At 38.2% G+C, this 24,968-nt stretch overlaps 1 protein-coding gene across 1 annotated transcript in view; it reads right to left on the bottom strand.

Annotated features, from left to right (window-relative positions):
- Nucleotides 1–22,100: 22,100 nt before the first annotated feature.
- DLG5 (discs large MAGUK scaffold protein 5) overlaps nt 22,101–24,968 on the bottom strand; it is a 95,068-nt gene continuing 92,200 nt past the window's right edge. Inside the window, exon 33 of the mRNA XM_053949269.1 lies at nt 22,101–23,909. Coding sequence (XP_053805244.1) covers nt 23,806–23,909 — 104 coding nt within the window. The 3' untranslated portion in view covers nt 22,101–23,805. The remainder of the gene's footprint in view (nt 23,910–24,968) is intronic.

A 24,968-nucleotide genomic window follows, 5' to 3' on the forward strand; every position in this document is an offset into this window, starting at 1 on the left:
TCCAAACAACTCTCTCAAAACCTTCCCAAGTTCTGATGTGATAAAATGAGATTTTTATATAAGTTTTCATATCTCTAATGGAATTCTCCAGTTTTAGCTTTAATGAGCAATATTCATTGTTGCTTGCATGGAAACAATCTCTACTTGGAAAGACTGACTGTTGGAATTTTTAAAAATTTCTTAAATTACTTCCTTTACATGGCTGTGGAATCATGTTGACCTTTGAAAGTCATTAAAATAAAATAAAATCCTACTGCAGTGGGTTATTTTCAACATTTCTCCTTAAAAGAAATGCACTTCTTTACTGAATATATCTGCTAGATTTTGAACACTAAAATGGCAAGTCACAGTATAGTATGGGATGCCATATCCCACATTATGCTCATCATGCCATTTATGTAAATGTCATTATATGCCATGAAACAGTGCATTGTTTTATTCTTAATACATAAACCTTTTTTTAAAAAAAGTGGTACATGTTTGACATCTCCTTTCTGATTTATTAGATAGCTTGCAATGGAAGTGAACACCAAATTCAATTAAACCATTTAATACAAGGAATAAGAAAAACAGATGAACATTCAGCATCCTAATTAGAGGAGCAGCTATTTTTTTGATAAGTCTTGTAGCCTGGAATCATTTTTGTAGCATATTCAAAACAGATGCTCTTTTAATTAGAAGCAGAAAATCTGAATTTCGGCTAGCAGCACCCAAGAGTAGCTTGAGTGCATTGGAGATAAAACACCAAGTTTACATAAGTTCTGCCACCTTCTGTTATGTAAATGTCTGCTTATGTATACATCTGCTCGGTGGCATCAGCTCAGCCAGAACGTGTGCCTCTCCCTGTGGCTGTCACACTCTCCCCTGCACAGGGGACAGACTGCAAGTCACTAAAAGAGCATGAGCTACTCTTCTTGAACAACAGTGGTGGAGACCTGCAGCTTTTCAAGCAGTGGATCCTGGATTCTGGTGCCTGTGCTGTCTATATGCAATTTAGTTAGCTGCTGCTGTCTGCAGCTATATATAGAAACAGATTTATTACTATGGGTATGTTACCAAGAGAGCAGATCCAGCCTGATAGGAGAAAAAATATTAATTCCATTGAGTTCAAGAAATATCTCCTGTATCCTGCTTATCCTTGTCTCTGTTTTATAGCCATGACAGCAGTGATAGATGTCTGAGAAATACCTAAGCCAGAATAAACCTCAGTAGAAAATCCAAAATGAAATGTGACCTCTCAAAAATTGTAATTTTATGACAGCAAAAATACAATAGTACCTTATTGTAAATGACAACTTCATAGACACAAAGAAACCAAACCCATATTTTCACCATAGTTCAGTCCATGTCTAAATGTGGACAAGAAGAATGAGAAAATCACAGCCTTGTTTACAATATTGTCTTCTTGAGGTTCAGGCAGCCATTCCAAAAATAATAGCCAGCAAGTCACAACAAAAAGCATTGCCTGGACCTTAACTCCTTTTGGCTCTACATAAGGTAAAAGTTAAGTGTAGCAGTTTTATTCCTTCACAACACAGGGTTGTCCATGACAACACAGTTACCACAATTCTTATCTTTCTCACTGTTTTGACTGCCTGAAGTTACATTCCGTTCACTGCATTTCCAAAGGCAGAAAGATCCTAATATCTCAGCTTCCCCCTGGCTCAAGTCTCAGTTGGAAGCTGAAAGGTGAGTGTGCAAGAGGTACCTTGGTGGCTTAAGATAACATAATCAACCATGAGACTTACCTAAGCTCAGCCAAGGGCCAATATCAAATATTATGAAAGCCCTAGAACCAGGGATGCCTACCAAAGACTCCTTACTTCTGATAAAAGGGAAAGACAATTTCTTCATGAGGTCTTTTAGGTATTTCACATAATGAAAAGAGGAATGAGATCTAATGGAATAGGTCTTTAATTGGCTCACCAATGCTAATGAGACCTGCAGTAATCATCTTGCTCAATGCTTTCTCACTGGATTTGATGTAAAAGGTTGGGCATTTAGACTGTCCTGCCATATTGAACACAGGTACCATACCCAGATGAGCTTGCAGACCCTGGCCCTAAGCAGACAACAGGACATCTGAACACAGACTGTAGCTGCTTGTTACTATAGAGAGGACAGTGTGGGAGGCAAGCTGTAGAGTTTTAAATAGGTTTTTAAGACCTAGGAAAAAAGCCTGAGTCAACTGCAGAGAATAGGGAGAGTGAAGGGAAGGAAAACTGATAATGTGAGATGCATAAGCAGATTGGCAAGACTGGTGACACTTGGTGCTTTCCTTAGAGCTTCAGCTTTTAGAATTAAGGGACTAAGGAGAGAGATTGATTTAATTTAATATTAGAATACTTTTAACTCTTGACCAGGTCATTTCAACGTTAAATTTGTAACAGCCTCTCTGAAATGACACATTAGTGAAAACAGTAAATCCTTTAGAAAGGGGAAAAATGTTCAGGAGATGCATCATTTATACAACTTATCTATTGAGAAGTAAAATGTTGTATCATAAATACAATCTTGTTTGGAGTGTCAGTACTACTTTGAGAGAATCACATGGAAGTATCAAAGGAACCAGGAAAATTCTGGAGCACAGAGGGCTAAATGAGACTAAGAGAAGAAACTACGGTGCTTTCCTTCCATTGTAGCTGACTTGGTATGCAGTATTTAAAGCCTAGCTTCAAAATGCCTAGTCCTGTCCAAAGTGAATCTTGAAATCACAGTAGTTGGAGCTGGAAATTGGAAGGTGCACTGTAGGTATCTTCTTCCCAAGCAACGACTTCAGCTTTCCTATTATAAAACCCTTTTTCTTTTAGAATTCAGAGAAATAAAAAGTGAATATGTTCCATGGTTGCCTGCTGATCACTAGGACAACTCTAAGGCTCCTGAAGCACTCTGGAAATACAAATTCTTTCATTCACACGCAGGCGTTGCAAAACCAGCCTTATAGCTATGTTACAGAAGAATAAATGGTGACCACATGACAAGCTCAAGGTCACACAGTGAAGGAGGAGCAGATCTTGGAATAAACCAGAACAAGCCTATGATTCCTGGTCCCTCTTGGTTGGCATTCTTTCCTATTCCTATGCTCGAGTCTGATGACTCTACAGCACTGTAAATACCAGCCAGTCCTTCAGTACAGAAGGACAGGGTTTGCTTTAATGCTATTTTTAGTTAAGCAGATCCCACTTTTAAATCTGCAACGCCTTCATTTTCAATATCGTGATTATGTTTAATGTTCCATAGGAAGATGAGGGGATTAGTATGAATCAGAAAGCACAATGCAGCGTAGGCAGTACCATGCTGCCTTCTGAAACACCAGCACAGAGCAAGTAGGAGCTCCGGAAGGGGCTTTGCACGGGGAAAAGGCATTAGGCAGCTGGACATGTCAGCTGGGTGCCTCATCAGGCAGCTGGTGCGAGTGGAAGGTCAAAAGCACATTTACTGTTTACTGAATTTGTAAATTACTAATTTTTCAGCTCACTAAGCAAGGCAGGCTTACTGCCTGCACGTGATATTCTCCCTCCTGTCAAACCTAAGCACATATGGAAGAGAAGGAATTCTCAACTATATTTTGATAGATGGAAGTCATTAAAGCACCATAATAAAGAATGTAAAGAGCTATAATGGGTAGGTCACTAGTTAATATAAGCACACTTCTGTGTTGGTCAGCAAACAGGTGTAGAAGTCCAGCTGAGCACTGAAAACAGCAGTTCTCGGTCTCTGCAGAGAGCTCAGGGGCTGCCTTGCTAACCAGGAGATGGCAGGATTTGGTGTCTGTGTCCGTGGGAAGCAGTGGCCTAGGAGTTAAAGTGTGGTCTGCACTCACATTCCACTGTGGGAGACAGAGGCAGAAGCCAGGCAGACACCACCTCAGAGCCAGGGAGATTTCAGAGGTACTGGCCAGCAGAAGCTACACCACAAGGAAGAAGACTGCCAAGAAAGGAAACAAGGAAATGGTCTGCAATATGAAGGTCAGGAAAAAAAAATGCATGGTGGGCCTTGAACCAAGAAAACAGATTTGTTCTTTCTGTCCTGTCAGCAAGAGAGATGATTTTGGAAATGAGCTACTCAAGAATTTGTAAGAGAGAGACCTGAGACAGAGTATACCATCATTGCAATTTGCAAAATGAATGAACTCTGATGTCTTTTAGTCTGCCTACACTGGGGCAGTTAAAGATGACTGACATAAGGATGCTTGTGGTAGCTTCAAGAGAATAAATCCAAATGAGAGAAAAACTTGATTAGGTTAGCCAAGCGGCCAAACCACTTGGTTAGCCAAGTGTCTTCTCCAAAAGTGTATCCTTGCACAGGGAAATATCTGCCAAAAGAGGAATCAAAATGTGACCCTTCTGGAGCAAATAGGACTAAAGGATACTCTCTCTTTGGGTATATGCAATATCTACCAAGACCCTTTATGAAGAGGGGAAAAAATATTTACCCACTCCTGGACTTGACCGCTCAGACAAGAGTAGGAGTGAAGATTAACAAATTATCATATCTTCCCAGGGTAAAGACAAGAAAGGCCAGGAAAAGAGGAATTAAATCAGTGTTTGACAAGGAGGGATGGAAATAAGGGTCAACTATAGCAGACAAATGAGGCAGTGCATTTCTCAGATACTGGAAAAACAGAAGTAAATACTCTAGGTGGGAGGATAGACTTGAAAACAAACAAAATTTAAAAATCCTAAGATGCTTAAACCAGTGGAAAAAACAAAGCAGCAATGAAAATCAGCCGTTAAATCCAATAGCAAGGCTTTGGATAAACTGTATTCTTTCAGAAGTTCTACACCAAGCTTGCCACTCAATCTACACATATCACTAGAAGCCAGGCTTTATAGGCAGTGTTCAGGCACTGGAAGCAGGGGAAGTGAGGTAATGCATTGGTGAAAGGGCATTGAAGAGTATTCTGCTAGATATGCCAAAAAGAGCTGGTTATGTGATGGCAACTTTCATTTCTCAATTCTGGCTGAAATAATTCTGCATCAGAAAAGAGATATTCACCTGAGATGACTTGGAAATAGGACTACTTTAATACAGACTTCCATGGAGACAGTTCAAGACCTTTTCAATCACAGTTTGATTTCCAGACCCTGCATTATCCTAAAATGCATGAAATTGAATCTGACATTCTGAAAGATCTGTTTCAAAAGTAAGAGGCACTATCAGCTTCTCAAAGCACTTCATGCAGCTCAATTCCCAGCGGACAGATGGGAACACCAAGGGGCTGCCAAAGCATATCTCAAATCTTGCAGCAAACAGAAAATGCATATACATCTATGGGTTTGAGTATATGTGAAGAAGTTCCTCTAAGCCTTCTCAGTGTCATTTATTATATTAATGTGTACCTCAACGTTTTTTGTAGGTGCTGTTACAAGTTACTACTTCATGTCCACACCTGGTTGCCTACCATGGCACTGTGGTAAGTGACCTTGTTGAGGTGCAAATAGTCGTGGAAGGACTGGATCTTTGAAGGAGATTTGAAGCACTCTGAGTCATGATGACATGCTGGGCAGTACATAGCCAGTTCTTGGAAAGCGTTGTTGCTACAAGCGACTGTGTACTCGCAGGGGCACAGGTCAGCAGGGCATGGACCCTGCGTGGGAGCTGACTCTGAGGGGCTTGAAGAGGAGGGAAGGCAGTGGCTTATACTCTGCTTGATTAAAGTTCTATTTTAAATCCTACTTTAAAAGCTGTCAGGTTATAAAAGAAATAACATTCCCAAGAAATTACTAAAGAGAACTACAGGATGAACTAAGCTGACAGAACTACTGTGGGATAAATATGGTGCAAACAGCAGAGGCAGAAAGGCAGGCAACTATTTCCTATACACAAGTACAGCTAGAAACTGCTTCTCATTGTTTTCATCTTCTCTCAAGCACAAAAGGGCTAGGTAAAATCTATACAGAGATACATAGCAGGCAGTGTCCTTATACCCCTGGAGTTTGAGCAGTATCTTGACTCCCTTGTGCTTTCCACCTTTGTTTCTTTCTGAAATACAGCTCAACTCGGTTTGCCTTTTGAGCTTAAAAGAAAAATCAAGAAGTGAAACTTCTAAGTGAAAAGCAGATTTAGAGATCCTCAGGCTGTTGAATAATGTGATTATGGATCTTCAGTTTTTGGAAGGAGCAGCAAAATGTGATGCATTAAGTTGCAAAGACTTTAGCACATCTTTTCAGTGAATTATACCTGTGTTATACTTTTGATCTGCTTTCTACAGAGGAAGACCAGTCACTCCCATCACAGACTGGAAGCTTCTTTTGAAAAAGAAGGGCAATGGTGAGATTTGGAGTTTGCATGAACCGCTAGTGACCCCCTTTGCTGTTGTGTCAGAGGCTCTGCAGCACTGCCTCTGTGCCTCACCCATCCCCACATTGAGCTTTCAAAGGTCTGTTAGAAATCAACTGCAGAATAATTACTGCAGTGCTTGGCTCCAGATCTAACTTGGAAACTGCTAAGTCATCAGCTCTACAAGATATAAATTATCACTTCTGGTCAGTTTCAGTGAAAAATATGAAAGCCACAGCATCTTGAAAGAGCATCTAGACATAGCTTAAGTCCAGTCCAAATAAAATAAAAACACATGATGGAAATGTGTAATGCTTTCTGGAGTGGTTTGTGATGCCTTTAGCCAAAGGGACAGACAAAGGGGCTTTGAGACTGAGCAGTGCTTGTGCCATCCTGTGTATATTTCTTATGATCTAAACCTGGTCTAAAAAGCCGGAAAGACTTTTATAGTGGAACTTCTCCATAATCTTAAAACAAAACAATCTTGAACACCTTCCTTTTCAGAGTTCCATTCTTAGTGCCTGACTGCAAAGTAAAAGAAAAGTCACATCTAGACAGAGCTACTGGTCTAGGAGATTAACACACTAGAAAAAATATTTTGGTTATGAATTGCTATTGAACATTTTCGGATTCTGGCATTTACTAATATTCTCTAAATGATTTCCACAATCACTGTTTTTGAGCTAAAGACTAAAAAATTTAATTTTTTTTAAACCCTGGTCCTGCAAACCACTTGATAAATAGCTCATGTGAGCTGTTTCCATTACTTTGAGGGAAACCAGGCTTCTTTTGCAAATAGTTGTCTTAGAGTTCAACATTTGCCTTCTTAGACTTCTATTTGTCTAAGATTAGCTGTTTCACAAACATTCTTTGCCATGATTTCTTCAAACTTCCTTGCTAAAATACTGCTAAGATGAAAATACTGCTCAGAGATAAAATTCTCCATTTTCTTAAAACAGAGACAAAATGTACTTTCAGTTATTTGTTGTACTGTGCTAAGAGGATATTAATCAAACAATTAAGAAACAATTATCCAATTATTGTGGAAAAGCCAGAACTAATGTTTCTATGTGGAAAGGATGTACCAATGCTCCTATTTTATAGCCTTTGAGCAAAGCCTAGAGAGGCTGAACAATCTTGTAGGGATCACCCAGAGCCTTTGAGAAAAAGGAAGACATAAACAGGGACTCCACTGGAATACCTTTCCTTTCCTGAGTAAAAAGGAAAACTAAATTACCAAGTAACCCTCTCCAAACAGCACCACTCAGTCACAGAGCACTAATGCTTGTCGGAATCTTTCAGGAATATTCCAAGCATAAGTCTTTGTTTTAGTCTCTCTGGCACTTTGTCTAATTCCTGAATCCCAGTGGTATTGAGGTAGGATATATTTTGGCACACCAGAAAAAGTCCCAAGCTATTGTGAAAGATTTACTTAGATAATTTTCTGTAAAAAATGCAAGTCATTACAAGTATCCCATTTACTTCTAACTTTGAAGTTAAAAAATCACAAATGCTTTAGCTAGCTAAATATTTATAATAGCTTGTCTTTATGCATGCAATGCATAATGCCTTCCAAGTACTTTAACAAGCTAGAAATAGAGAAACATCCGAAGCTGAAAGAGCCATATTTGGGGTGAAAATGGAAATTGTTTAAAAACATCACATTCAGTTAGAAATGACACATTTTAATGTATGGGCTATTTTGAGTCAAGCAGGCGGCAAGGATTATAGTTAGAATTTGGCCAGAATATCAGACCAGGATATCATACTTGCAAAAGAGAGCAGCTGTCAGTAATAAAAGTAAATAAGCAATAGGAGCCCTCCAAAGAAAGAGACATCTGCACCCCTGGCCAGCCTGGAGGCCAAGCTCAGGCATGACCTGTGTACAGCAATTTCCGTGCTCCTTCCTGCAGTGCCCTAGGTTTCCTGGTGAGGAAGCATTCCTTGAAATAAACACCTACTATCCAAAATTACCCACAGATGCCCAAGGCACATAGTGTAGTTGCACTCATTTGTCCTACAAAGCTCTTGGGACATGGATGCTCTTCTTTCAGCATAAGTTTTACCTCACTTAAGCAGCAGTGCTCCCTTTTCTACAATTTGGATTTCTTCCCTGAACACCCCAGACCTTTGATTTCAGCCAGCACAACAGCAATGGCAACAGGTGAAAGCCCTGGGTTCTTTCCCAGTCAATGCCTACAACTGCTGTGGATATAAAACATCTTTGTGAGAAGTTCATGATGCTGGCAGGAACAGCCACAAGATGAGTATTCCAGTGATGCTACAAGCTGTCAATATTGCCACTCGACAGCAGTTGGCAGCAAAGCTTGTCACTGCAGGCCTGACCTCAGCCTTCACTGCTTGGGTACTCGCAAATCCAACTCCCACGTCACTAAGTGCTATTTTCATTATTGGCAAAGAATGAAGTGGGACACGTTTGCTCTGCAATCAATACATTTATCTGTGCAGTCAAAACTTTGGGTAGACAGGCACACAATTAATTGCACAAAGTGCTTGAAAATTTGCATTAAATTCATTTATATATATTCCATTAGCCAATTTTCTGCAGTTTATCGATCCATTTATGTATTAATTGTTATGTGTGCCTGGAAAATGCAAAATTTTATTCTATATAAATCAGAAATTGCATTGTGGCACTTGTGCCCTTTGGTTTTTTTCTCAGCTTTTAAAGGCTGTTTGCCAAATGCTGTGGTTTTGTTTGCTGAAATTTCATGACAGATGCAGACCAGTAGTGCAATGAAAAGGCATTTGACTATTTCTGTGGACCCCCAAAGATCTCAAACCAGAAAGGCATGGGGGAAGGAGAGCAGGGAGAACCAGCACTTCACTCATGTCACATGGCTGTGGGGACTCACTTGGGTGCTGTAAAGCACCGAACATTCTGTGACCAAGAAATAGAACTCTGTTTTGTGTCTCAGTTGCAGCTCCAGCAGCTCCAGCCCCCTCCTTTCACCAAAGAGATATGCTGTCTAAAAGCTGTTACATTAATGTTTTCTTCCATGTATAACAGTTCTGGAAATTTTCCTATCTGGGTTGCTCAGGAGTCACAAATGAGATCCTAACCTCTTTCTAAGGTTTCACACAAATTTACTGATCAGAAGCTACAGCCTGAAGTCAAAGAAACTGTCAAGGAAAGAAAAATGTTATTCTTCACCCAAGTGAGACAGAATGACACTTCTTTGGGGTGCATCTCCTTAGTCTAGATGGCCCATGAAGAAAACATTCTACAGAAGATATAGACAACCTGGGGCAAAGTTTCTGAATTTGAGGTAGATTTATTCCAGTTCAAGGTTATTATGACTGTAATATTTTTTCCTTTCAGCTCTGAGATTTTCACAGAATACCTAGTGTCAAACCAGACCAGCTTTCCTAGGATAATAAAAGCCATCATTTCCCAGAAGTGGGAGACAATTTTCTGAATCCCCACCTAGTACCTTATTATACCTTCCTTCCTTATTTCTCTATCTTTCACACCACTTCCAGTATATTGAACACAAACTTGGCTCTGAAAAAAAAAAAAAAAAATCTGTTATTTAGAGACAGAACAGCTCTATACAGGAGTCTGTAAGCTCCTATCCTACCTTTTTCTAGTCAAGATGCACATCAAGGGCTTTGACAAGGATAGAAAAAAAGTAACTGAAGTAACTGTTTCAAAGCTACGCAGCTGACAGAAAACTGCCCCATAATATAAATGTGATATATATGTACAGCTATAAGTGAGCATCTCTTTGGAAGCACACACCTGACAAATCCCTTGCAATCTTCATCTAAACTATTGTAGCTTCAGATGCACGTATTCATCCAAGACTCAGTATATTCACTGACTCTCAGTTAAAATAGAAAGGCAGCTACTATGCCAAAGGGAGATGTTGTGAACTGCTCTCAGCTGGGAGTCTCATGCAGTTTACAGAAAGGCTCTGAAAAGCTGCACATGATTGTGAAACACAAATGCTAACAGGGTACAATGAGGCTGTTCTCACAAATGTCTCATCAATAAACATCATACAGGACTTGCATCAAGAAATAGTACTCCATTTACACTATAAGCAAACCAAATGAATAAGGAAAACAAATAGGAGAGCAATAAGGAAGGCAGGCAGAGAGTACAAATGTGACCACTGAAACACAAATAAAGCAGTAAGGTTACTGGTGAAAACAGAATATTTTCTATATAGGAAATTGTGCCTATCTTTCTGCTACAATAGACATCAGTACTGGGGTGAGGAGTAAAACACATGGATTCATTCTTTTATCAAGGTGCTGGAGTACAGGGAACCAAGTCCTTTGTGTTTGCAAAGAGTCACTTGGGAAAAAGTAATTTGAATTTATTTGTAAGTGAAGCACTTGCACATCTCACATTGCAATGTGAATCAGAATTCAAAGAGCTTTTATTTCTGCAGTGTAACTTCAAAAAGCCTCTGTTCTTGAATGAGTATATCCACACAGTCCATTTTGGTTTGTGCAATCAATGTTAAATTCACCTGACTAGATTAACTGTCTGAAGCACCTCCACACAGACAGACAGTAAATAAGGAAAACAGATGCACCATAGACAAAGAAAAGAATAAGACAGGGCTACAAATCTCATTTTATCTCATGCTGCAGGCAAAGCTTGTCTCTAAAGGTATCAGGTGAGCACAAATGCAGTCCTTAATTCATCCAACAAATGCACAAACCACATTAGCACAGAAAATGAATAAGCTAGCATTCATATGAAAAGGCTATTGAAAAACTAAGTTGAAGATAAAAATTGGAATCTATTTATTCTTGAGCTCTTAAAGGATAGGCATTTTCTTTAATTAGATGCAAGCATCCAAATAACAAATGCAACCTTGTAACTTTTAATAGCTGAAGCATAATCATAATCAGTTGTGATGGAAATTCCAGATTGCATGCTCTCATCTCTTGACCTTGGAGTCACCATGTTTCTCTCTATCTGTAATTAATACCTTTGTATTAGGGGGAAATGACTTTGTAGGGAAAGTCAATAAATACAGGCAGTCCTAACGTCCTTCAAATTGTCACAGGTGCCACAGGTCGAGTCTGTGTTTGAAGCTGCTGCAGCCCAGCAGCTGCACAGGCAGCACTTGTCGTTCTGGGGAGAAAGGACAGACCACAGAAGGTCAGAGAGGTGCACACCCCATTTGCAAGCACAGTGAGGAGGGCACTGGAGAGCTGACCTGCACAGCTTCACACAGCTCCTGGTCATGGATTCCCTTCTGTCAGCAAAGGAAGGGATGGGAAGCAGGTACACAGAACCTGCTGGAGATCAAGGCTGTAATTCAACTGCCTTTCAGATGTCCTGTACATAAAACTGGAGCTACCAAGCAGCTGCATAACAAATACTGATCTTCTAGCACCAAGTGGTGGTAGAGCAGAACAAACTGCATTAACAAATTAAGAACCATAAGGGTCCAGACCTTTCTCCTTCAAATTTTTCCCTTTGTTCTACACATTTCACAAAAAGAAAAAACCAAATATTTACATCTTGTTGGAGAGAGGGATTTATGTCCCTCTCTGCTCTTCTCCAGGCTCAAATTAACAGATGACTCCTCCAACTTTGGCTGGAGGCCATGGTAAGATCAATTATGTGGGACTGCCCAGCTTTATACTTTAAGAAACTCCATTTTACTTAAAAAAAAAAAGTCCTACAAACCCAAAAAAAGAAAGAAAAAAGGGGAAACCAAACTACCACAAACCAAAGAGCTCCAAGTATATCTTTCATCTGTCTATCTGCATTAGAAAAAAAAAAAAAAGAAAAAAAAATAATGTTTGTGTCCCCTACCCCCACATTCCTCACAGGTCAGAATTGTTGGCTGCTGAAAAACAACAAAAGGCAGCAACAAGTTTTGCGTAGGAGCTGCAAAAGAAATGCTCTTGCCTTCAGTGGCACTCGGGCAAGAGCTCAAACTCTGTTCTGAAAGGCCAGAAGAAAGAGGAGCAGAATGATGCGAGGAATAAACCCAGAGAAATGCTGATTGTGAGATACTGAAATGTTATTTCCTGAAGTAATTATTTGCCTCAGTGACTGCCCAGAGATGAGCTAAACTTAAGGTAGTTTGACACTTCACACGGCTTTGTGTAGCATAGTTCTCTGGTTCACCTACATACTTAGAGCTCTAACATGCCTCTCCTTTTTATGGCATCATTTAGAACATTTTATTAGCCATATTTTAAAAATCCCAAAATTTCTTCAAACCTGGTCTTTATTTGCCTTGCAACTTTCTGTCTGTAAAATAGGATACAACTCCCTATCTGTATATCTGTAAAAACATATTAAAAACACTGCAATCAAAGGATTCTGTAATCTTCTGGGAAAAAACACGAGCTCTTTCAAGAACCAGAGTCACTCAAAAAAATCCCCTGCCCCTGCAATCACATCTGGGAACATGGTGCTCTGCCTTTCACAGAGAATTTCACTGTTCAAGAGCTTGTTTGAATTATTTTCCTGTTTGAAGGAGCAGCTAACCACTCATTGACCTCCCTGCCTCATTCCCTCTCTAAATGCTAGATTTTGCACTAATACAGACAGGTAAGACACCTGTAAAACCCAGGTAATTTTACAGCACATCCATTGGGTCAAAGCAAATGAAAAAGTAAAGTGTAACAAAGAGGGGCTCTGGGGCCTCCAGTAGGATGAAAAGAGAAGCAAGAAACACAGCCAGAGTCTCAGTCCCTTCAAAAACAGCAGCCCAAAATGTACAGAGCAAGCACAGCAGGCAGAGCTGGAGCGCAGCCACACTCCTCGCGCCAGAGCGAGCCTGTTCCTTGTGCCCTTTGATGGTAGAGGTTAGCACTGGCAACAGGCACACTGAGCTTCAAAACCTGCACACAGAGGTGTCGTGTGTAACCTGAAATAAGAAACAGGAGTGAAAGGTCACGGCCCAACGCACGGCTCGCAGAAGGAAAGACACGGAGTGACTTCTTGTGAGGCACTGGGACGATTTGCATACGCTGTGTACAAGACAGCAACACATGGCAGAGGAGCTTGTTGACAACTTAATGACTGTATTACTTACTCTGGTGGCTAAACAAAAGAAGATGCAACGCTTTAGTTGTAGTTTTATCAAGTACAAGGAAATTCTGTAAGTCTAACTTTGGAATTGGTACCTAAAAACATGCATCTTGTCAGTGGGAAATATGCTGTTAATCACTGAATTCTGGACCTTTAAAATTTAAACCTCAAGGTCCAAATAACTAGACACTGGTATGTCATAAACTTGTGCCTTAGAGGGCTTCCTCCACAAATTTGTATGAATATACTGTAAAGGACTGCAGAGAGTTCTGAATATGTCATAAAAGGAAAATGCTACTCAAGCTGTACGTGCTTCCATAATGAGAAAAGCACTGTATCCGTGAAGGCTTATACAACAGTGACTTCTGCTGTGAAAACCTTGTCAAACCAGCATATCAGTTATGAGGGTTAAAATTGCCTGCTATTGCTCCCATTACTCAAAATACTGAATATACTTTAAATAGAACTTAATATTTTTCTGACAGGGGCATTTGAAATGTGACAGGCTTCAGCTCCTGTTCTTGCTCCTATAGCAGGGAGTAAGGTGTCTGTTTCAGTGGGACAAGGATGCAGACACAAAAATCCAACCATTCACTAGTCCCAAAACAGAACCAAAACCTTTTTTTTTCATTTTTATGAAATTGTGAACACTTAATTTTAGGCACAGGTGGATTAAAAAAAGTTTTCAGGACTTGCATCTGACATCTTGATCAGATACCATTGCATCTTACCTGAGTTAAAAGCAGAGGCAGTTTTAGTGAACTTCTGTTGTGCCTGCATCCTAGGAACACTTACGGATTTTCCTTCCAAGGAAGAGTGCAACAACATGTTTGAAAGCCTTTGCCTCTAAGAAAAAAAACAATATAATAAACTAACAGGCTTTGGAGGCTTGAAAAAAATATCTTGGTTCTTTTTTTTTCTTTTTTTTATTTGAGTAATTTCAACGAAGAGCTTTACTTAGAATAAAAGAGCTCATGAATCCTCACAGATTTTAATATAGGCTTATCTTCTGGAAAAACAATTACTAATGAAGAAAAACCATCTGTTCCCCATAAATTAAAACTGGTTAAATATTGGAAAGTATTTATTTGACTAAAAAAAAGAACTCTCTGCACCCCTCTATGTTTAAAGCCAAATATTCTAGCTTGTGTATTCACGAATAGGTGGAAAATAACTGTCTGCACAGGCTATACACATTAAGTTAGTCTGCATAAACTGTCACAAAGGCTTTCCATTTTAAGTCATACCTTTTATAAGAAGGACTTGACACTAAGCCAGTGAGCCTGATGCTCTCTCATGCTTTTTGCATACTTGAGAGACTAGATTATTATTGTCTGGTCTCAACTAAAGGTCCGTGGCCATACAAGGCTTAGTATGCCTTCATCAATTTAGAGTGATTGTTATAAAATAGCCCATAATAGGTGTCTGAATTTAACACACTAGGAATCTTGGATCTACAGATAAGCAATATGCAATATTTTTCAATCCTTTCAGAACCCTCAATATTTTAAATCCCACTAATTTTTGCATTCTAGACTGCCACACATTATTTTAAGATTCAGTTACTTTGTTTTTCCATGCCTTGCATGGCAGCTGCTGATTTAGTCATCACTAGGGCTGCAAGTTCTCACCATCGATTTTGCCGATACTTTCTGTCTTATGGAAGAAATTGTCTTAGAATACATATAATTTGATTTTCATAAACCTAAGCATGTTTGTGTGCTATTTTTTAAATTTAGTTTGAAGGAGTTTTTGGTTTTTATTGAAGTACTTAATGACTTACAAAAAAAAAAAAAAAATTAAAAAAAAAAAAAAAAAATCAAGAGAAGAACTTACTGCCAGGCTTGTGACCTTGAGGAAGACAGTTTAAAACTCTGCTCTTCATCTTGCAAGAAAAACAATCAGTGCTATATACTGCATAAATTGACTGTAAATGAGATGTAGTAATGCTAGAAATAGAGTGTCAGAGATGTTTGATGTGTGAGTTTGCATCAAGGGACAGGTTCTCAGATTTTAAAAGAATAATTTGATAAATGCAATTCATATTCCATGTGTTGCTGAAGAAATACTTTTTAGTGCTTTTTTTTCAGTTGTAGTTTCTGTACTACTATACTAGCACACTGTGAAAAGAAACATTCATTCTCTCTCATGTACCAGAAATATTTTTTTTCTCTAATCATTTTACATTCTGTTCTACACACAGAAAAAATCCGCAAGCACAACTTTGAATGATGAGCAATTCTGTAGTATAACTCCTGTTTTCAGTAGCTGGCTTGAGACATCTTTTAAAGGGTACTTTCTTTTTCAGAAATTACTGATAATTTTTCATTAAAACAGTAAATACCTAGATGAAATAGAAAAACAGCTATCCATTTGAGGAATGTCTTGTTTCAATGCTTATTAAATGAAGCATTCAATTCCAAAGCTTTTATTTTCCAAATGTAACTTTCAGGCTAATAACACCCTTTTAAGGAAGGTATATTAAAATTAAACACAAGGCTAAATAACTGAAAACAAGAGCATCAGGGGTTTGTGGATTTTCTGTGACACATCAGCTTCACTCTAAACTATTTTGCCATTTTCTCTTTCACATTGACTAACAAACCTTATGTTGGTCAATTTCTTATCCGTAGTGCCACTGATTTTCAAGACACATTCTTGGTGTGTGTGGTACCTACAGAAGTAGATTTTTTAAACTTACAAAACAAAACAAAAAGAGAGAAAAATGTTCCACTCACAAAACACAGGGACATATATACATTAAACAGGCAGTCCCACATTGGATAGCTTAGCTGGCCTTTTTTCCCCACAGAGAAACAGGACACTTCTGTTTAGAGTGACTGTACAACCATGAATTCACACTATCAATCTGGATGATGGGTTATGATGGAAAAAAACCCTTTATTTAAACAAAAACCCACATCCCATAAATAGGAGGGGGTTACAAAAAGTCACAAATCCAAATTCATTGAAATAAATGAGGCTTACATCTAATAAAACAGAAGCTGAAAGTAGTCTACATAGCAAAGTACATACCCTGAGGCAGAGAAGTTAAAATAGTATTTTCACAGGAACAAGTATTAAGGTGCCATAGATGCTTTTGGTCTGGACACCAGATTTTTAAAAATAAGGGAGCCAGATATTGAAAGTCTCATTATCAGAGCACTGAGAAAAGTAAAGAAAGTAACTTTCAAAACTCTGTCTTAATTATTTCAAGAAAGGATTTCTGAGTGTCTCCTTCTACAACTAAGAGAACTGAAAAAGGATTTTAAGGGCCCATGACTTGCAACATTCAACAGTGGTTTGTTGCAGCTCTTGTCCTTTCCACCATATTGTGTATTATAGACTACCTGCATCTTGAAATGGCTGACATTACAGAGGGTGTAAACTAAAAATTGGGCTTTTGGGCAAGAGTAGGGTGGAAAAGAAACAAGATAAAACTAGCTACTTCTGGCAAATTTCAGTATTTCAGAACTCTTTATAACTCTTGTCCTCTTGTAACTCCAGTAATATTCTAAGTGATAACAAAACAGGTTAAAATTAGAATAATATTAGTTCATTTCTAGTGAAGGTCAGGCACCATTTGTGGATCTCAGTAATTTGCAGCAAATCAATTCAGCTATACCTCTGCACACCTTACCAGTCAGTGCTGGCTTATCACAGAATCTGAACAGTGCAGAGGAAAATCCAAATCAATCCAAAGACTGAAGCCTCTGTAAGCCAGCAGAGATCACAAAATCTTAAGGCAGGTTTGTGGACTTTCTCAAGTTGTCTTCTGTTGCTTAGCAAGTATGTCCTGCTACAAATGTACTGCTGACACTGCTGGATACATAGCAAGGCGTCACTTTCAGAAACTGCAGACATGCAGACCTTGCTAAAACATTACCTGAAACTGCTGGCTGCTGAGTGCTGGAGTGGATCAGCCACTGCTGCTCACGAGATCATCAACAGTGATGAGAGAGAACAAGAAGTGTTTAAAATCAAATCAGTGATTAATACACAACCATATAATAAGCTCTGTGAAACAAACAGATTTTACATAATGTCCCAAAATACTTTAGCATTAGATAACAGGGCGAGGAAGGGAGGGATTAGGTTGCACCAGCAATGGAAAAAATACCTTTGAGAGTTTAGATGTATAAGCAAAGCATAAAGCAAGGAATGAGGCAAACAGGAAAGGCTGCACTGAATGAGGGACACACCTTGAAAGAAGATTTATCTACTAGTGATAGCAAGACTATAAAAGCAAAGGGAAACTAAAGCCACATGAAACAGTAAAAGTAGGGGAAAGCTTGTGATGTATCCATAATACAGCTCTCACAAACTACAACCTCACTCCTAATCTGAGAACAATTTCACGGAGTACTTGACAAAACTCTATGTCTGTGTATGGTTACACAGCAGAAAAGGGACTACTGAAAGGAAAAAGACAGCAATTGTCAATCAGAAATCCCATTTTGGCTCTGGAAGGCACAGAAGGGCCCTATGGAGGCAGAACTGGAAGCATCTCGCTAGAGTTAACCCAGGCAAAGACTCAACGCTTCCTTACCCCACACTGTCAGGGAACAGCTCTGATCACGTCCTGCAGGACAGCAGAGCAGTGTCAACATCAGACAGGAATTCAAGTGAGCTCATGGCAGTTCAAATCTTACAGCTCTGAGGGAAACTGCCACGTAAAGACCAGGAGGAGGAGGAGGCTATCCAATTGATTTTTACAACTTCACTTGAATTGTTTTGCAGCTGTAAAATAGTCACTCTGGCACAAAATATGTGGTACCACCCTGACAAATGAGTTCTAAATAATTGAACTGAAAATCAGTCAGAACAGGTTTCAACAGATCACATTATAATTGCAGCTATTAACAACACATTCTTCAATACAGCACAAGTCAGGTTATAAAAATGTGAGAATTCATCTGAATGCTAGAAATGTATTTTCAGCCAGAAGCTCTTCAAGGCCATAAAGTTCAGCCAACCCCAGATAAAAGTGATACACATTTGCCATCACGGGACCAACCTTGGCAGTTGCTGAGGACATGCAGTTTTCGTCACCTTTCTAGAATTCAGATCCATGTGTTTGGTTTCTTCAGCAATTGCACTTACTCATCTTTGCATCACAAACCTACTTGTTACTATAATGATACGAGCAATTGCTGGCACTCTTAAATCCTATTTTCACAGCAGAGGACAATTTTCTCTCTCTTACCTTAGGTTCTTTTGGCTGACTTTGCTGGAATTATCCTGTCAAAACGATGTAACTAACAGCTATTTTCATCACAAAACTATAAAACTTACATTCACATTTAAACACCTTGCACATATTTAGATAAAAAAAAAAAAAAAAACAAAGCAGCATTTTCAGCCTTTTATTTCTTATACCAGCCAAGAAGACAAGCTTGAAACCTAATGACTTATCACAGTGGGCTACAAATATCATCTCAATCTGTTTAAAAAAATCTGATGATTGAGCTAACTGCTGAACTCAAATGGCAAGCATTTGTGGACCAAACAGATTTGTCAAATGAAGGAATAAAGATAATTTTAATTGATCACTGTTATTGCTAACAAGATTAGATTAATCTGCAGCAAAATGAGGTGCAAAAGTTGCAAAAAAGGGTCACCCACTCTGAAGATCAAAGTCACCATCTCCAGAAAGCTGATCTTTCCTGGCCTTCAGAGGAAGGACACAGGGAATATTGCATAAGGAATGTCATTAACATTTGCACTGAAAAAGCTTTAAAATTAAAAAAAAAGCTATTGCAAATATAAATGTGATTTTATCAAGAAACAGATTTTTTTTTCAAGCTGTTGAAAGAATTTAACATTTTGACAGACTTGTTTCTAATTCTGGAGAAATATGATGTTTGTGAATTAAGTTAAGAGTAAACTGCTGTCTTTCTTTTCTTATGAAGTTTTCATGTATCTTCAGGAAGACAGGAAGGGCATGAAGTCAAAAAGAAGCCAAATTGGACACTTTGGAAGTGAGGTTTGGTGGGAAGGGAGTTGTTTTGTTTTGTGCATTGGGTTTGGCAGGCTGTTGTTTCAGGCTTGGGTGGTTTGTTTTTCTTAATTAGCAGCAGTAGCAGTGTAGTTCTTGGACACTTTATAGTGTGAGGCAGTGAAGGAAAAAGGTCATAAATGAAGATATTGTACCTTTGAAAGCTTACTCAGCCCTTGGTGCTATTTTCTTCAATATGTTTTCTTCAGAAAACATCTCAGGGAACACACACATTCAGCAAATAATGTACTGTTAATAAAACATATCAATGACAGATAATTCACCATAATATGAAGTGACTAGGCTATATAGTACTGAGATTTTTATGATTTGATTCTTGCAACAGTTATTATATCTCTTCCATTTTCCCTCCTACATTTTTTTGAATAAAGACTCATATTTTGAAAACCTGTGTGTACATCTGTGTTAAAAAAGGTCACCTAGAAATTCACACTTCACACAGAAGGATAAAACCTCTTCATCTTTAACAGGTGCATTTTGTAGAGGAAAATTGATTAAAATTGCTTAATTGAATGAGATCTAAGGAAATCTGAGAAAACTTTAATACACCTCTTCTGTTTTTCAAGTGAGTTAAATATTAAGATTAAATAAATATTTTTTAAAAAATGAAATAATCCAAGACATCTTCCACACTGGCAGTCTACAAGATAACTGCAGAACTGAAACAGTTTTAAATTTCTTTAGTCACAGTATGCTTCCACAGTTAACCACAGTTTGCCTCAAGAAAAGGATCCGTGTAGACAGACAACTGATGAAGTTGTCTAAATATAAAGTTCCAGTCCTCATCAAAAATTATAGACACTGTAAAAAACAACTACTCTTACAAAAGCTTGTAAGGAATTGTTTGTTAAAACAGAGGTGAATCATCCCAGATTAAGCTGGTACTTTCACACTTAAGTAACAGGATCCCCTGTTCACCTGTTTTTTGGATTCATGCTCACATCATTTGTGTCGTGTTCACAAAAGCATCTCTTTGTATTCAAAGAGAAATGACAGATTGAATAACTAAAAAGTTTACTACCAGATTTTATCAAAAATGTACTTTTTCAGCCATTTTCTAAGCAAAATGACACAGAGTTCACATTGGAAAAAAAACCCAATCAAATGAGTAAGAAGCTCTCACACTCACAAGAGCCTAAGTAAATTTACTTGAGGTCAACCACTTATTTTCTGCTGCTCAGCTTCTGTTGCAGTTCTGGAACCTTCACTAGTTGTTGCACAAGACCAAAGTCTGCTCTACTGGGTATCTGTATTTTTCATAGTATTCTCTTTAGTTTCCAAGCCAGTGCATATTTTTCCAATATCAGTCTATTTTAACAGAAGCTGTATATGTGAAGTGTAGGCACAGAATTGAAGAAATTACATAGAGCCTTAAACATAAGTCTAGAAAAGATTACAAGATTGTGTTTTAACCACGAATACATCCATCAGAGACAGACCTAGGAAAGCTGTTCAAGACTGCTTAAGGCAATGTTTGCATTCACAACAAAGGATTAGGATATGGCCTCCAACTTTATCAGGCACTGAAAAAGAAGCCTTGTCTGAGGCAGAGAGGTTGGCAGCTGTCACAGGGCAATTTTGGATCACCCAAACACTAGCCCTGCAATTCAGGTCAATGTGAACAGAATGTAAAGGTTTGAAAACAAGTAGATGTTTGTCAACATGTTAACAACAAATCATATATATGGGCTGCAGTATCTTCAGCCATTTTATGTCAGTTTAGCTGTGGAAAAATAAAGTTCGAAGATTTTTATTTCTAGTTAACTCTACCTGCAGCCACACATGCTCAACTGTGGCTTGCAAGCATAAGGGTGAACTTTTCAATCTTTTTGTTTCGAACGTTACTATTTTAAAACTCTTTAAAATACTCACATAACTACATTCTTTATTTAAATACCTGGACAGAATTACTCTTTCCAGAACAAGGGCTAAATCTATGTCTGGCATGTAATATTATAAAAGAAAATGGCACACCAGGAAATGCCTGATCTGAGCAAAAGGCATCTCTTCCTAGTGTTCAATCATGACTTCAGTTCTACTTTGCTGTGATCAGAAGATATGCAATGTATGGCTGTTACCTACCTGCCAGAACCTGCTTATTCTCATTTTATTCATTAGATGCTGTTACCATGGTGTGGTTTTTTCAAGAGCAGGTAAGCTGCAAGTCCTTATGACTAAAGGCTATTACTAGTTATGCAGATTACAAGACTTGTCCATCCACAGACTGGGTTCATGGTGAAGCTGACTATCTGGCATCTGAGAATAAAGAAACTGAGAAAGCAGAAAAGTCAGTACATAAGAATTATCCTCCCAAGGCTTTTGGGTAACTCAGTGAACAAAAGAGGCTGGACTGTCTGAAGCGTAAAAACGGCGAGCATTCTACAATGTGCCTTTGAGCTAATATTCTCTCTTTTCCCCAGTGACACTCCCTTGAAAACATCAGTGATAAGACTCATTCTTCAGTTAAAGCCTCCATCCAAACAACTGCATTCCCATTTGAAATCCTTAACACCAATAGGCCAGAACATTAAAAATGTTAACACAAACCAACATTTAACTTCTCGTGGCCTACAGTTTGTGAACATCTCTGGTATTTATACATCCAAGGATAGGCAAGAGCACAAAACAAACTTGTTCTCAAGATGAGTATTTGAAACTATCAGGTGGATATGCCAATTTTAGTCAGAAATCCAAACGTCATATGAGGACTTAACTAAACAGAGTTAAGAAGAGCATGAGCTCTGTGCACCCGTTACACACAAGTGAAGTTACAGAAATTGACCTTTATTTAGTAATCAGTTTCTTTAACTTGTTTTTTGATACAAAGTGACATTTTCATTTAGTACAGAAAAATCCATGTCAGAACAGTACCTGTCTGTTTCAGTTGTACCACTGGAGTCTACTCTGATCTCAAACTTTAAAAAACAAACAAAACAACCAAAAAATTGAGATAAACAAAAAAACAACTTCTGTCCCTCACCATGAGAAGTACTTCAACTACTAATTCATCCAGTCAGTTTCATATTTATTAATTTATATATTTATAGTTCAGAATACTGTATATAGTGTATAATTATATAAATACTATAAAAAGTATTTTGAACTATAAAATTGCAACTGTAAAACAGAATTTAAATTTAGGACCAGATCTTTCTTGAAGAACTGTGCAAGAAGAATCCCTTTTTTTTAATTATAAAAGCTGCAAACAGAAGCAAAACTACAGCCTGTAGTGTAAAACTAGAAACCCTACATAATGAAATGTTAGAAACAGTGACTGAGAAGCAGGTCTACTCAAATAATATTTTAAAAACAATTCAAATACAGTACCTAGGAAACATGGCACAAGAGACAGAAGAAACAGGTACAAAACCTGTGCTAGGAACACAGTCAAGTGCAAAAAAACCAAAAAGGGAACCAATATAATAGAGTTTGGTACAACAGGTAAATAAGTATTGCAACCAAAACTAAACGATCACTTATTTTTTGACAGTGAAAACACTAACAATTTAGTACCTTTCTAAAGGCTTTTAATCAAAGCCCTAAAACTGTGTCTGCTCTTAAATAAAAACAGTCTATGTGAATGCTACACACTGAAGTACAAAGCTTAAGAATTACCCTGCAAAATTGCACCAACATAAGCTTTCCATATTTACAGTATCTAAAAGTGACAGAACACAGCATGCTAGGCCTAGTTTGTGACTCTACCCCACCTGTACTTAATCCAGGCCCAACAACCAAAATTTATTATTTGTCAACACATGTTAAACTTGGATTGCTTAGACACATTATGATGTTTAAATATTAGCTTCATGCATAAAACAAGAAACGATATCTTTGACAGACAAGCATTGACAGGATACAAACAGTGGTCTGCCCTGTGTAGGAGTGTACTTCCTTTTGAGCTTACTCCCAAGACGTACCGATTCAATCCCACGTTATTACCTGGTTGTCAAATCAACAATGTGCTTAGAAATGGTCAAAACTGTAACTAAGAGTCACACTGTGCATACACTGGCAGCTCATTCTCAGAAATTTCACTCCAGTTTGGAGAGTTACCTCAATGAGTGAAAGGACACAGAGTTAAAAAAAAGAACAAAACAAAACAAAAAGACATTCAAGTAAACAGCAAGAACCAAATACTTTAAAAAGGTTTTTGTAAACGTGTCATTCTACAGGGTTTTGCAGCATTGTTAAATTCATTACTCATGGACAAGTACACACAGGTCACAACCCTCGTGACAACCTGTCATGTGTACACGCACGACATAAGAGACAAGCTCAGTGAAGTGATGATCTACCCCTTCCCACATGCCTCGTCAGGTCCTTGTGTGTTCAGTGTTATCATTCCCCTTCATGAAACAGAAATCACTTGTGGATATCTTTATAAAGACAGAAATGAACTGAGTCCGTTGGATAGAAAGTTACTTGGTTATTTACATCTGGAAAGTAGTTTCACAGCAAAATAAATCTACAGTGGGCCCGCTGGGATCCACAGGACCTTGTTTTGTTCTTGGTCGACAGTTGTCATAATCTGAGTGCAAATGCTTGAAAGGGCTCCTCCCTGGACAATGCCTGGAGAAGAAGAAACCCCACATACAAATGAGACTGGAACAAACAATTACGAGTAATTACCAAGAACAGTCTTCTGCATTTATCTGCAAAGTGTTTATCAACAGATCCGAATTAAGCAACTCAACTCAGTATCTGACAGATGCATGTCTCTATTTTAAAAAAATAAACAGAGCAAAGAGGTCACACATTCAATACACAGTTTCTTCTGCTAGCTCCTAGAACAATCCAGGGAAGTCAAGGAACTGATGGCTATGATCAGCTAAGACAACTGTTTTGTAAGAGGCCTCCATGTACTATTTTCAGAGGCATCAGGTGGCAAAGTTTAAGTCTAAAGATGGTCAGAACCTGCTATAATAAACCTTCTCTGTTCAACATGTGGTGTTAAAGAGTTTTATATTTACGGGGTAATATACATAGAGACTATAGCTGTAGCAACTAGACACTATTTACAAATATTAGAAGTAAATTATGAGTAGCTCACAGATCACTGAGCTAAATAAAACAGCAGTGGCTGTTACTCCAATTCTTATTGTCAACTACGTTCAAGGAACAAAACAACAACAGCAAGCAACTCCCTGAAAATCAATTCACAAGATAAATGAACACCTTTTATTTTACCCTTACTAAACATAAAAGGTAAAATGCCACAACTGACACATGAGAGGAGAACATATTGTCTTCAATACTTAAAAATGGAGGAACTTCATGACTTGAGAAATATGTCAGCCAGCAAAGCCTCTGGCTACAGCTATCACTAATGCTGAAAAAGTATGGAAAGTCTTACACAGCTTAAGGCATAATTTTTCTTTTTGAAAAGAGAAAATATGAAGTCATATAAATATATAATATTTGGCTCTGCAATATATACCACAGTTAATGATGTCAGGTAACTTTGGATACAGAACACAGTAACTGAAAAGGTCTATGAAAAGTGACAAATGGCAGCCAAGAAGTGATTCAGATTGCACACTATGTTCACAGCTTGGTAGAGGAAACAAAGCCAACTTGAAAGTCATTAGTGAAAAATTGAAGTCCATGAAGTAGTTAAAAAGCTCTTAG

This window comes from Vidua chalybeata, chromosome 8 (assembly GCF_026979565.1).
Source record: "Vidua chalybeata isolate OUT-0048 chromosome 8, bVidCha1 merged haplotype, whole genome shotgun sequence".
Lineage (NCBI taxonomy): Eukaryota > Metazoa > Chordata > Aves > Passeriformes > Viduidae > Vidua > Vidua chalybeata.